This window comes from Terrapene carolina, unplaced genomic scaffold (genome assembly GCF_002925995.2).
Source record: "Terrapene carolina triunguis isolate 2854851 unplaced genomic scaffold, T_m_triunguis-2.0 Scaffold69, whole genome shotgun sequence".
NCBI classification, from domain to species: Eukaryota; Metazoa; Chordata; order Testudines; family Emydidae; genus Terrapene; species Terrapene triunguis.
Genome location: NW_020664420.1, coordinates 62,237,827 through 62,252,283, shown reverse-complemented (window position 1 = coordinate 62,252,283; position 14,457 = coordinate 62,237,827). Strand labels below are relative to the sequence as shown.

Genomic DNA, 14,457 nt, shown 5'->3' with positions numbered 1-14,457 from the left:
ATCCATCCATTGTGCTGTATTATTATTTCAGTGGCTTTTTTTCACACAGTTATTACATCATGGATTACCATTTCTTTTGTAGTATGGACTACATCTTAATAAAGATATAGTCTCCCAGACACCTCCCCTCCTATTCATAGTTGGGCAAACCATCTCCTGTTTGCAGCTGCACAATATCCCTATGGGAACTGCAGCAATTGCTTATGTGGAAAGGTAATATTAAGAAAGTATTTAATATATTTTTAGCCTTCTTTTAATGCAGTGCAGCTGGAAACAAGATAAAGGAGCTAGTATCTTTTGACCAGTTTCTCCCCTGGGACTGCTAGCACATGCTTCATGGACCACAGTCTGGGAACCAATAAGATAGCGATTGTATGTGTTTGTATTTCACAATACTGCAGTACATTCAATAGAATTGTGTAAAGTTCTGCAAAGTAGCCAAAATATGTAGGAGAGCCACTAAAAATTGGTTGGGGGTTTTGTTTTTTTCCCCAGGATCCAAAAGCATAAATCAGGTTACATCAAATATGGAAAATGGGGAAAAAGAAGGAACCACTAAAATTATTGCACCTTCCCCAGTAAAAAGGTAAGTGTAGTGAGACCAAAAAAGGTTTAATCTTCGCTTACTGATGAAGAGCTCCCATAAAATGTTGGATAGAAAAAGAAGTATATTAAATATTAGTACATTTTTAAGGCCAGGAAGGACCTTCTGCCTAACACATGCCATAGAATTTCACCCAGTAATTCTTGTATCAATGCCTTATCTTCTGGCTGCACTAGAGTGTATTGTTTAGAAAGACAGCCAGTCTTGATTTAAACAAAACCCCCACCATATTATGGCATGAAGGACACTGCCTGGCAGGATCAATGCATCCAAGAATTCAGAGGAAGAATGGAGTCTGAGAAATCCTTTGAAAGGGCGCAGCATGTCTGTCTGTCCACCTCTGTTCAGGGCAATTCTTCTTTCCGGTGTGAGGCAGGGAAAAGGCGGGCATGGCCCCATCCCACTCAAGCTGCCCACTTTGGGAAATCTGGCACTGCTGTCAGTCCTTGCAACCACCACCCACTCTACTGTGCTGCAGACACAGGTAAGGTCAGGCATAATATTGACCAAAGTTTAAGAATCTTTTGGGCCAGATCATGAGCTGGTGTAAATCAGCAACACTCCATTGAATATAATGGTCCATTCTCTTTCATTTTCAAAACTGAAATATACTTCTCCAGTTAACAGATGGGAAAGAAAACCTGAACCTGAACACCTGAACATGACAAAATTGAAATATGTATGTTTTTAAACAGTGTTAATCATTTTAAATTAAAAGAACTGGTTAAAACAACTTCAGAGTATATCTGCTATTCCTGGCAGACTGCATATCTTGTGTATTGTAGGCACTTGTCTGTATAGAGACTTGTTCCACTTTTAGAGAAGATATTAAGAGAGAAGTTTCTCTAGCATGAGAGTTAAATAACAAAATTGATTTTTCTTTGTATCTGTATCAGCATTTGAGAAATATTTTCCACCTCTACCAAACATGGGGACCAGACAGCATACTTCCTCTGTGAGGCATTTACAGTTTGGTACTCCATCCCACTTCATTCTAGTAGTACACCCTAAGAATGCTTACAAGGCATCTTTTATCAACTCCTCTGAGCTGAGTCTTCATAGCTTAGCATCTCATTCACTGCTGAAATAGATAGCTGGTCACCTGTGCATAAATGATATAAATTCAAGATAAACCAGGAAAAAGACAGTAATCTCTCATGAAATTCCAATGCTAACCTTTTCAAAGGTACTGAATGAGCTCAATCCCTTTTGCAACTGCATTCCTGAAGATAATGCCAGTGTCTGAAGAGCTGCCATGCTCTAGCACTCTAGCTGTAAAATGTATGTCTGCTCTGAATGAGAAATGGCTTAGAATTCTAATACTGTTAATTCAGCACCCAGGATTATTCCTCTTTCTTTTTTTTTAAAGCTGTGTTGGACATGCATTTAAAATTGTGTCATCATTCTAATTATCACCTCATTGTGTAATTGTAATACTATGCAAAAAAAGGTTCCCCCAATACAGGACAGATTCTATTTATGAGGTTCATTTGTACCAACTGAAGTGAGTTGGGGTTGGGAATAGATTCTCTGCATACATCTGAATTGACAGCCAGATGGGTGCAATATTAAGAAAAATACGATTCACCTTCTGAAGTGACCTCATTTAATTTCTGTCTTTTTTGCTGCCTTGCTGGTAGCTTTGCAATTTTTACACTATATGAGAATTAAATGATTAACTCAATGACCTGGAGTAACAGAAGGCTGAGGTTAAAAGTAGATTAACAAATTAAGTATCCAAGTTTTCTTAATAAAGCTGAGTCTGTCAGGGAGGTGACAAACTTTACCCTTACAGTGAAGAATGCTGGCTTGTGTCCCTCTAAACGTCTCTAGAAGTCTCTGTTGATGGTTTGTACTTTGGAAGTGTCTGTAGCATTTATATTTGCAATATGATGCTGTGCCAGTTATGAGGCGTTTAGTGACAGCTAGCGTGATTATCCAGTGGTATGCTGTGGGGAAGGCATGATCAGCCAATGTAGGGAGAGAGAGAGAGAGCATTCTCCAACCAGAAACCAGTTCTTGGAGTGACATTCATAAGCCTGTCCAGGGAGCCTTGGCCATTTTTCCTTGGCTGGAGTAAGAGATGTACAAACCAGCAATGGAAAAAGAAGAAACTGAAAGAAAGAAGAGATATTACAGATGTTTTAGAACAGTGGTTCTCAACCAGGAGGACACGTACCCCTGGGGTACACAGAGGTCTTCCACAGGGTACATCAACTCATCTAGATATTTGCCTAGTTTTACAACAGGCTACATAAAGTGCACTAGCAAAGTCAGTACAAACTGCAATTTCATACAGACAATGACTTGTTTATACTGCTCTATATATTATATACTGAAATATAAGTACAATATTTATATTCCAATTGATTTATTTTATAATTATATTGTAAAAATGAGAAAATAAGCAATTTTTCAGTAATGTGCTGTGACACTTTTGTATTTTTATATCTGATTTTGTAAGCAAGTAGTTTTTAACTGAGGTGAAACTTGGGGTAAGCAAGGCAAATTAGACTTCTGAAAGGGGTACAGTAGTCTGGAAAGTTTGAGAGCCACTGTTTTAGAACATACTGATGGCTTCTCCTCCATGTAGTGTAGGAGTTCAGTCACATGCTCAGTACTAACTACTTGTGAGTCCACTGTCCTATCCCTGGCTGCCTTGGAACATTTTTTTCCAGAGTTAGTCAGAAATGATATTGCAGAGCTAATTCGCTGGTGCTCTTTCCAACTTCCATAGCTGATGTTTCTGTGAGGAATTCTTTAGGATGGAGGGCAAATGGCTTTATGCCTGAGAAGTGGGTTTTGTCAGGTTTTGTCTACACTATGGGGGGAGATCGATCTAAGTTACACAATTTCAGCTACGTGAATAACGTAGCTGAAGTCGATATACTTTAGATCTACTTACCGTGGGGTCTACACTACGCTATGTCAACGGGAGACATTCTCCCATCGACTCCCCTTGCGCTTCTGGTTCAGGTGGAGTACAGGAGTTGACGGGAGGGTGATCTGCGGTCGATTTAGCGGGTCTTCACTAGACCTGCTAAATCGGCCGCCGATGCATCAATTGTCGTGCATCCATCCCCCGGTAAGTGTAGACAAGCTCTCAGACCTGCATGTCCCTAGAATGAGCATTAATGAGGTCATGGGCAAAAAAAAATGTTTTTAAATTATCATTGTCATGGTTTTTATTTTTATATGTATTTTTCCTTAGCTTTAAAAAGGCAAAAAGTGAAAATAGTCCTGAAACCCAAAGAAGTAAAATAAGTGCACCATGGGAGGAAAATGGCCCCCAGAGGTAAGGTAAACATCATGCAATGGCAAAGATTTTGCTTGGTTGATGGTGCAAGAGTGGTTGATGTAATACATTCATGAATAGCAAGGTCAGAGTGAACATATATCATGTATTCCAGGGCCAGTCCTGTATGTGTAGCATGTTACCTGGCATTTCTGCATAAGTTCCTGGGTTCCATTTGTACATTCTGGATGCCATCATGGCTTGTTCTGATCAGTGCCCTTTCGGGGAAAGAACGAAACAATTGATAAGTATTCTGTTGCTAGAAGTGCAAAGTGCATGTATTTATTTTTCAGTAAGGTAAATCAGAGTACAAAAGTAATATCCTGGTAGCAAATTACACTTTTGCAGAAGAAATAAGCATTATGCTTAATCTAGCTGAAACATTTAGTATATTATTACATTCATGGTAAATTGACATTAAAAATGATTTTGTGACCTTTGAGAGAGGAAATGTTAGCCAACTGTGATGTTGCTGCTTTCGTGTTAAAATGATCCCTTTGGGAAGATGCAAGTTTGATATTTTAGCAGCCAAATGATGATCTTGAAATTATATAGCTTCTTCCATCCCAAAGCACTTGGCTGCATATGCTGGTTTTCATGGTCTTTAGTAAAGAATTTCCACCATTGAAATGCAGTCATCTCTGGGATGGAATACAACTCTTTAACTGAGCAGAGTAATGCTCTAGAACAACCATTTATGGCAGGGAATGAAGAAGAAGAATATAACTGAAACCCCAGAGGGCATTTAGGAAGGCAGAATGTAACACCCAAACTGGATTTTGGGCAGAATACATGGTATTACTATTCATTTTTCTTGTGAAAAATACCAAATGATCTTCAATGGACCAAGTTAGGACCTTAGTTTAACATATCTCATCCAAAAAGATTGTGGAGCTACTTACTGTAAGAGCAATAAACCACTCTGTTATAATGAAATATACACTCACTGGGGTTTTGGAAGCACTTGTTTTGCCTTCTACCTGACACTGTGGCCAGAGTATACATATGCTGTCATATACATGACCTTTTCCTTAAATATTTTCATACAAAGAGTATTTGTGGGGAATTACCATATTGTAAATTAATTAAGCTGTGCTGTGACCCAGTCAGAACATCAGACTGGGTCACTGCAATGAAGAAAATATCTTGTGACGTTCATGTTGTTTGGTTCCATAGAATATTTGTTTTTAATATTTATAGATGCGATTGCTGACATTTTTATTTCAGTGCACAAAGTCTTTGGAACCCTTTTTAGTTTCAAAACAAGGGCTATTCTTTAGAACATCTATGGCTTGTAACTCCCATTTGCATTAATTGGATGTTTTATGTTAATTTAAGTTATGTGGACATTGGGAGAGGGGGCTAAGGTCCCTACGTATGTAAATTATAGTATGGATTAGTCTCCTGTTTTCACTAGCATTATAAATAAAATGTGTATTTGAAAGTTTAGCTCTCAGCTACAACAGTTCTTTATTACAAAAATCTTCCTATGCCCGAAATAATGGATGGGTCTGTTCTTCTTTGTGGCTGCTCAGAACTACTGAATCAGTGGCAGTGCTCTGTAATGTCCCATTATCACTCTCTGAAGGATTCTGTGTAATTGTCTCTTGTTTTCAAGATTCAGTGTAATATATTTATTTCTGAAAAACAGTAACATCCTCAACCTCAGCTTGACCAAATCTTGTTATCTACACTCCATTCAGTATAGAGAAATGTACTCCTTCTTAACATGGCCATTACAGCTGTTTTTAAAAATCTAAGTATGTGCCTGCGCAGTATTTCTGTACAATGAGGCTGGGGTATCTAAATCTTCTGATATTTTTGAGCTCAGTTGTTTACTCTTGCTGTTTAACTCTAGTGGACTGTATAATTCTCCCAGTGACCGCAATAAATCACCAAAATTTCCTTACTCTCGACGACGGAACCCATCAGGTGGCAGTGAAAATGAATCTGGGCAACAAGTTAGAAGAAGGTAGGAATGTGGAGAGTTATATTAGCTTCTGCTTACAACAGAAGTCTTTTTTTGTGATTCTCCTTGCTTTGGGCTCAATAAAGGCTCCTTAATCCAGAGCTGTGTCAGAGAAGAGAAGTTGCACCAATAATCAATGAGTGAACAAAAATTCCAGAATTACTACTCCCTATGTGGAAGGAGGAAAGTGTGGCCCCTGAGACCAAGGCAAATCCTTCTGAGTCCAATGGGAGAGGTGGGAGGCTAGAAGGCCTTGAGTTAGCCCCTTGGCCTGCTGTGGTTGCTGGTGCCAGCTGGTTGGGCATTTGAATGATCTGCCCCTATGTGCTCGTCCCAGTTGCTGCTGCCCGCTATGTGGAGCAGAGAGGGGAGGCCGCTTGTTTGACAATGTGATTTTATAAAGAATATCAGTATTGCACTATTGTTTTCAACAAAAAGGCTAAACTGGTGAAGCCATTAAGGAAACGCTCCTCAATATGGCCTTTGGTGACTCTCAGAACACTGGACAGTATGTCTGCAAAAACAGAGCTGTGAACTATTTGGTATGTTCCTTTAATTATGCAGACATTTGAGTAGCTTAGACAAATACAATAAAACAATATGGGGTGAGATTCTGTGCTGCGCCAGTCACAGACAAGGCCCCGAACTTGCAATCCAGGAAGAACTGGGGCTAATGTAATTCAACCTCCCTTTGCAGGTGCAATCCTGGGCTGCGCCAAGTGCTGGGGAGATCCCCGGCATACTTTCGATAGGTCTCAGGGTCATCTTAGTTATGTCAGCCACAGCACTTCCTGGAATCTCCAGAGTGCTGTGTGCTGCAGTCCTGCCCCGGACACCCTGAGCACTGTCCTCAGCATGCCTCTGACATCAGGGCTTGCAAGGGAGTCCTTGGAGACCAGCCCTGCAGGTGAGGGAATCCTCTCCCAGCTGGATTATGGGGTTTTTAGGGCCATTTATGCTGCTGCAGCCCTTTTATTCTGCATGAATGGGTGAGCAGTGGTGAGGATCTCACCCATTAAATCTGCCTGATAGCCTCATACTAGACCCTGTGGGCTAGATCCTCAGCTGGTATAAACTAGCATAGCTCTGTTGAAATCACTGAATTATGTTGATTTCCACCTGCTGGGTATCTGGCGCTTGTAAGTCTTACTTGGAATGTATTTTATTTTCCTGAGACCATTATTCTGATTCAGTTCAATTTTAGCCATCAGAATGCTCACTGGGGTCAGTTAAAAAAAGGAAATTTAGATGTGCAATGTATAACACCATATGTCATGAAAAGTAGAACACTTGTGTGCCATGCAATAAGAGATCTTTTCGAGATGTGTAGCATGTATACCTGGGACAGGCATCTACAATGATAGGTGGTCATGCCAATAACACATTTTCTCTTGGGCTACAGCATTATAGAAATATTTTTCAAAGTCTTATCTCATACGTGAGCTTGTGAACACTGACAGGTGCTAACCCAATTATATCCTGCTGAGTCTTGAATTTCATTAGTGCTCTTTGTTTTTTCATCTGCCTTATAACAGAATAATTGTGGTGTTTGTGTGCTGTTTACTAGCCTTAGTAGAAAAAAGTCAGACTTTACTACACTGAATGCACTCTACTGGCTAACTTGCAGAGCTCTACCCTGCTCCCACTGAAGTCAATGCGAGAGCTTTGTCATTGACTTTAGAGGGAACTGTAGCAATCCATCTGTGCATAGTTAAAGATGACCTGCAAAGTTCAAGGGGAAAAAAAGAAAAAGTGTGTCAATATTTTGCTTTATACTAATGTGTAAAGAAGACCTAAAAGTTTTTGTTATTGTCTAAATACTTAAAAATTCAGGACTTGTCTGCTTTGAAAGATTCTCTGAAGACTGGAGAACTAGTAAAATGAACATCACAATAATTGGGAGGGGATCTTTTATCAGTTGCTTATAACCTTCAGACTAGATCCTCAGCAGATGTAGATCAGCTTAGCTCCATCAACTTCACTGATTCACATGAGGATCTGGCCCCAATTGTCCTGGTTAACTTCAGTGACTTTTGGAAAAGAAACCTCCTTGTTGAAGATTGAACACCATATCTCCTCATTAGTTAAGGTGCGAGAACTCAGAATATACATTCCTGGTTCCCCTAGGAGGTCCTCCAAATAAACCAGGGAGAACCAAACTTGACATTCCTCATATTTCTAATGTAAAAAACAAAGAGAGAAAAAAAATCAGCCCTTAATCCCTTCTTTATACATCATACAGAAGCAAAAGTGGGCACAAGATCAATGAAAAATCTTTTTCGGGCCACTTTTAAAGAACACTGTTAAACTCAGTAGAATCACAACCTGATCAGACTGTTTTTTCCTTCTGTTTATTTGCAAACTCCACTTAATTCATTCTAAATTTTTTAAAGTCCTTCAGTACTCTTTAGAAAATGAATTTCAGATCTCACAGATAACTGACAGTGTTCCGTGTGCATATGGTAGTTTTTAAAATGGTATAAGAATACTTTGATCCTTCAAGCGCTTTACAAGCATCAACTATTTTCTATCTGAAGGCTTTGTTGTAGAAGGTGAGTGCCTATTAATATTAGACTTCAAGTGACCTATAGATGTTTCATTCAAAGCTTCCTTAATTATCTTTATGTCATAGGAAAGCCCAGAACAGTGGTGAAGATTCAGATCTAAAGCAAAGGAGAAGGTAAATATTATTTGACAAGGAGAGGTTGGAAAGAGAATATTGGAGACTTTTGTATTTATGTCTCAGTAGGGATGATTTACATTCTAATACAAACTACAAAATGGTAGCATACACAATGTTCTTTAATTACGATACTTTAATAACCTACAATAGCACAAAATTGTCTATTTTTTACTTATCCATCTGTCTAAATTGCTACATTTAGAGCTTTGTAATCATTTTTTTCACTGGATCATTTAAAAATGTGTTGAATCCTACCCATGTAAAATTGTATAAGTATCCTTTGTCTGCTGAAAAGCTTCATAATACAACCTCAGTTACTGCTTGTAGACTCATCACGGCAAAACTCGCTGGAAGTTACCCTACCGTACTATACCTCCTGGTTAGTTTACTAAGGGCTTGTCTACACTTAAAAGTTATTTTGGATCAACTTGAGGGTTTCAAGATAAATTTGCATTGCCTCCACACACACGTTTTTGTTTAGAATTATCTGGTGCCTCAACCTACTGTAATTAACTCACGCTGGAAACGATTTACCAACGTTCAGGATGAGTTTTCTCACAAGAAGTTAGGTGTGAACACATCCCCATTTCAATTCAACTGTTTCACCTCCCTCTGCAGTCCCACATTACTTTGCTGCACACCTGGGTCAACCTGTCTATTTTCCTGTGTGCCCTCTACTGTTCTGGGGTCATCTAGAATGGCTGTCACTTCACTGTTTAAATGCTGATGCGAGCCAGATGCACCCCTGTGCGATCCAGCTCATGGTAAATTCACACACCAATGGCTATTAGCCAAAATGGTCAGGGACACAACCCCATGCTCAGAGTGTCCCTAAACTTCTGACTGCCAGATGCTGGGACTGGATGAGAAGGATCACTCGTTAATTGCCATTCTGTTCATTCCTTCTGAAGCATCTAGCACTGGCCACTGTTGAAAGACAGGATACTGGGCTAGATGGACCATTGGTCTGACCCAGTCTGGCCATACTTTTATTCTTAAAAATGTCATGAAATTGGTTGAAAATTTTCAAAGCAGCATGAAATCCTTACACAAAGGTATAACAGCCTAGCCTCAAAATAGGAGCACAACACATCATTGACCCTGTGTCCTTGACCAGTTGCATCATTCAATAAAGGTCATTTCTCTGGCTGTTCATAACATCCAGAAAATCTCTCCACCTCTTCTTCCCGCCCTTTGGTGAGGGCTCTCTTGCTTGCTGTCTCAGAGGTTGTACAAAATGCAGCAAGCTCAGGGTATAGTTAAACAGCTCCTTTCTCCTATCCAAGTGGCCAGTGAAAGGCTTGATAAGCGAGGAAGGTGCTAATTGGCAGAGTCCAGAAGCAGTGGCTCACAGAGAGAAGGAAGCCGCTCCAAGAAAAGTTCATGCAAAAGTGACTGCTCGGTTTCCTTCTCATGTACTCATATTGCCTGCATCATCGTGACACCTGTCTGTCTCAAGCAAAACCATCTTGCTGCCAAACTGCCAATACATGTGCATCAGCCTGTTCATATACTGACTGTCAACATCACAGCACTCAGCAGTGTTTCCTCCATGCTGCTTCATATCAGTTTGAAAATCGTGCAACTCTCAAAAAGCCAGGGGAATGATGGGCTGAAAGGAGAGGAGTCATTGGAAATCTTTGGTTTGACCCCAAGTCCCAGAATTGTAGTGGGTTCTGGTAGGTGTCCCACAACGTGCAGCGAGAAGAAGCTCAGAATGCCTAGAGCCTAGCAGGAGAACATTCAATAGTTTCATTAGTGATTTGGGTAATGGAGTAGAGAATATGCTTATAAAATTTGCTGATGACACCAAACTGGGAGGGGTTTCAAGCTCTTTGGAGGACAGGATTAGAATTCAAAAGGATCTTGACAAATCAGAGAATTTGTCTGAAATCAACCATATGAAATTCAATAAAGACTAGTGCAAAGTAGGGAGTCTTAGGGAGGAAAAATGAAATGCACAGCTACAAAATTGGGAATAACTGGTTAGGTGATAGCACTGCTGAAAATTATAGCAGATCATAAATTCAATATGAATCAAAAATGTAATGCAGTTGTGAAAAAAGGCTAATATCATTCTGGGATGTATTAAAAGGAGTGTTGTATGTAAGATATGGGAGGTAATTGTCCCACTCTACTTATCAGTGGTGAGGCCTCGGCTGGAGTAGTGTGTCCAGTTCTGGGCACCACACTTTAGGAAAGATGAGGACAAATTGGAGAGAGTCCATGGGAGAACAAGAAAAATGATAGAAGGTTTAGAAAACCTGACCTATGAGGAAAGATTTAAAAAACTGGGCATGTTTAGTCTTGAGAAAAGAAGATGGGTGGTGGGAGGGAGACCTGACAACACTCTTCAAATATGTTAAGGGCTGCTATAAAGAGTGAAGTGATCAATTTTCCATGTCTACTGATTGTAGGACAAGAAGTAAATAAGCTTAATCTGCAGTAAGGGAAATGTAGGATAGATATCCTCCTAACTGTAAAGGTAATTAAGCGCTGGAATTGGTTACCAAGGGAGGTTGTGGAATCCCCATCAGGTTAGACACACACCTATCAGGGATGGTCTAGGTTTACTTGGTCCTGCCTCAGCACAGGAGGCTGGACTAGATGATCTCTTGAGGTCCCCTCCAGCCCTACATTTCTATGATTCTGTGACTACACAGCGGGATGCCCATCCTGAAGGCTGTGCACTTAATTTGAAGAAATGCAGTACTGTGTGGAGTCAGTGGTCCAAAAGGGAAGTAGCTAAAGTCCAGAAACCACAGCAATGTGGACATCTGCTTTCAAAACAGTTGTTTCTGATCATTAACACACAAAAACATACTCTGAAATCACTTTCAAGTGTAGACAAAGTTTTACATTCTCTCTGCATCTCTGCTATTTCCTACTTCCTTCTTGCTGGATATTGTTCACAGACTTGTACAGAACTTTACAGTATTATGGACATTCTAATAATAGGAAACAAATGAACACAGCTCTTTATTTTATGAAGTATTAATTGCAAAATGTTGCATAGTTAATATTGAGAGTGAACTTGTTAATATTGATAATTCTTGTTCTTAGCTCCTGATTTACTGTTCCATTCCCCAGGTCACGATCTCGTTGTAATACCAGCAGTGGTAGCGAGTCAGAAAATTCTAACCGGGAGCATCGGAAGAAGAGAAACAGGTAAACTTTAATTACTGCAGTGCAAAACACAAATAGATTGTTAATATTTCTGTAACAGTTCTGCTTCTCTGCTGATCTTTCTATAGACTATATTAACTTGCTCTAGTTTTATACAATCTCACTGAGACACAATGTGGCAACTTAAAGCTCAAATTTGCATACAAGTACCGGTAATTTAATTAGAGAAGCACATATACATATGTTTATGCAATCAATTCTAGTCCCCATACTGGTCATTTGGAAGAATTCATTATTAATGCACCATACAATCAATTACATGAAGAAGTTTACACAGATTTGAATTTTTAATGTATCATGTGATCAAAAAATGAACTGTTCTAATGACTATTGATGCCTGTAATGTCTGGCAGTGCAGTGTATGACATTCACATATACTTGTGAATTGTCAGCATCTCAAAATGTGACTAAAATTGAAGGGAAACAACCCACTCTACCATTCAAAGTACAAAGTCTATTTGTAAAAGAAAAGAGTGTGTCAAGAGGATGTCATTACTCCAGCACATTGTCAGCAGTGTCTCTGCGGAAGGGAATGGAATCATGTTCTTAGATCTGAATGACCCCATTTCCATTTCTTCTTACTGCAATCTCTTCTAAAAGAAAACTTAGTTCAACTTTCCCATCACTATCTTGAACTCGAATATTTGTTGGCTCCAGTCAAATCAAATTCCTTACTTACTGTACGCTGATTACTTGGTTGTGGCTGGTGTGTCTGCAGTAGAAAGGGATGTTTTAAGGTGTTGGGCGTCAAACATTTTTATCCAATTTTTTTTTAAAGTATAGCCTAGAGAAACAAGAAATTTTAATATCTGCTTCTCTTAATGCCATTTCAAGGATGTAACCTCCACTATTTTAATTACATGGGTTGCTTGCCATACCTGAGGGGATACCATGATTGAAGACAAGCAAAATAATCACTGTTATTAACTATGACTCTTTTATTGTTAAAGAAAGACAAAATAAACCAGAACACAAACAAGCAGTAAGCAATGGTTACTTCAGACACAATCTCTTCTGTATGGCTCTGTGGAGAGCTCTTAACAGAGATATTATACATTGGAGAGTGGGTCCACCCTTCTGGGGACACTCTTCTCTAGGTAAGATAAGACCAAAGTATATTATTCCCCAAATCAGTAGTGAGTCCTGTTTTAGTGTACCATAGATAACTAACACAGTTTATACATGAACAAAGGAATTTTGTTTAAGGCTTGGTGAATCTGGTTTGGTTTATCATGGATAACATAAACAGTTTATAAATGGGCAGAGGTAAGTGAGCTTAACTAGGGGAAGTGTAGTCTAGTGGATAGAGCACTAGCTATAGACTCAGGAGACCTGGTTTCTGTTCCCAGCTCTACCACGAGCCTGCTGGGTGACTTTGGTCAAGTCACTTCCCCTCTTTGTCCCCCCTCAGTTTCCTCATCTGTACAATAGGCTAATGATACTGACCTGCTTTGTAAAGTGCTTTGAGATCTACTATTGAAAAGTGCTGTGTAAGGGCTAGATTGTTAGTATTATTAACTAAGACCTATGAAAATGAAGAAAATATTTAACTCAGATTCTTAAGAAGTCATTCAAGAGTTATTCAGTTGAAATAACTATATTTCTTATAAACTCACTGATTCATTTGCAGAAATGTTCTTGAAAAGCATATTCATGAATATTAAGAACCTTTAATTCAAAGTAAAACCCACTGGTTCTCTTTGTTTGGTTAGCTTATGTCTTCTCTCTAGGAGTACACAGTATGAATGATCCAGTGTTTAATGGAGAAGATGTTAATGCCTTAAATTACCGTAGCATTTCAGTATCCCATTACTGTTATTACAAGAACAGTTTATATCTAGTCCTTTGGCCTTGGCAATGATTTTGCAAAGATTGTCTCACCAATGATGCTGAAGTATTGGTGATGTCATCATCTTGCAGAAGAAGTGCTGGGCTGGAAGATTACTTCTTTTGGATGTTGTGTTGTGGCTTCTTTGTTCTTTGTCGTCTTGCAGCTCTTTGTTTGCTTGGACCAGAGGGGTTGACCAGGCAGAGATGAGTGTGCTGCGCTGGTATCTAAGTTCAGACAGATTTATACTCTTCTCTTTCCATAGTCTCACAGAAGGTGAGGAGCTTCACTGCATCCAAATAGCTGCTGTCACCTTTTGATTGGCTCAACACCTTTGTGGGATGGTCTTGGCAACATTTTCAGCCCATGAATTTACTATCTGCTTATGTGTATGCAGAAGAGTTGTAAACCATCTTCAGCTTATGGTGATGTGACTTTTGTCTGTGCTGGGAAATTCTTAGAACATCTTTAAAGTTAGAGTTCACTTAGTAAGAGACTCTTGCAATATAAGGTATAAACTGCAAGAAAGTGTGGATGTTGTTTATTGTTTATGATTTTCTTAAGAATAAAAAGAATCTGCTCTTTCATCTAGCCCTTCTTCTGTTCAGATTAAAGAGCTAAATATTTCATAGCTCACATGTATTTTTGTAATATTTTATGATTTCAGGACTGGATGGCATATAGGAATGTTAATGATATAGAGTCTTTTACCTCTAGGTCACCAATTTAATTCCAGCCCAGATCAAAAGTCATTACCAATCTGACAGCTACTTGGTAACATATATGAAATGTGCTGTTGGTCTTAGTTTTGTTCCCTGTGGCCAGGTAGAGGGAAAACACTGGCCTCAGTCAATTGCCACCTTTTGTAAGCTGTTTCAGCAGGTATTCAAAA

The 14,457-nt window shown here is 39.3% G+C and overlaps 1 protein-coding gene across 1 annotated transcript in view; it reads left to right on the top strand.

The window, feature by feature from the left end:
* The window catches only part of EPB41L4A (erythrocyte membrane protein band 4.1 like 4A), a 196,211-nt gene that overhangs the window by 154,016 nt on the left and 27,738 nt on the right, over window positions 1-14,457 (top strand). The window contains exons 14-18 of the mRNA XM_024219756.2: window positions 496-586; window positions 3,816-3,899; window positions 5,758-5,871; window positions 8,501-8,548; window positions 11,642-11,719. Of these exons, the coding sequence (XP_024075524.1) occupies window positions 496-586; window positions 3,816-3,899; window positions 5,758-5,871; window positions 8,501-8,548; window positions 11,642-11,719 (415 nt within the window). The remainder of the gene's footprint in view (window positions 1-495; window positions 587-3,815; window positions 3,900-5,757; window positions 5,872-8,500; window positions 8,549-11,641; window positions 11,720-14,457) is intronic.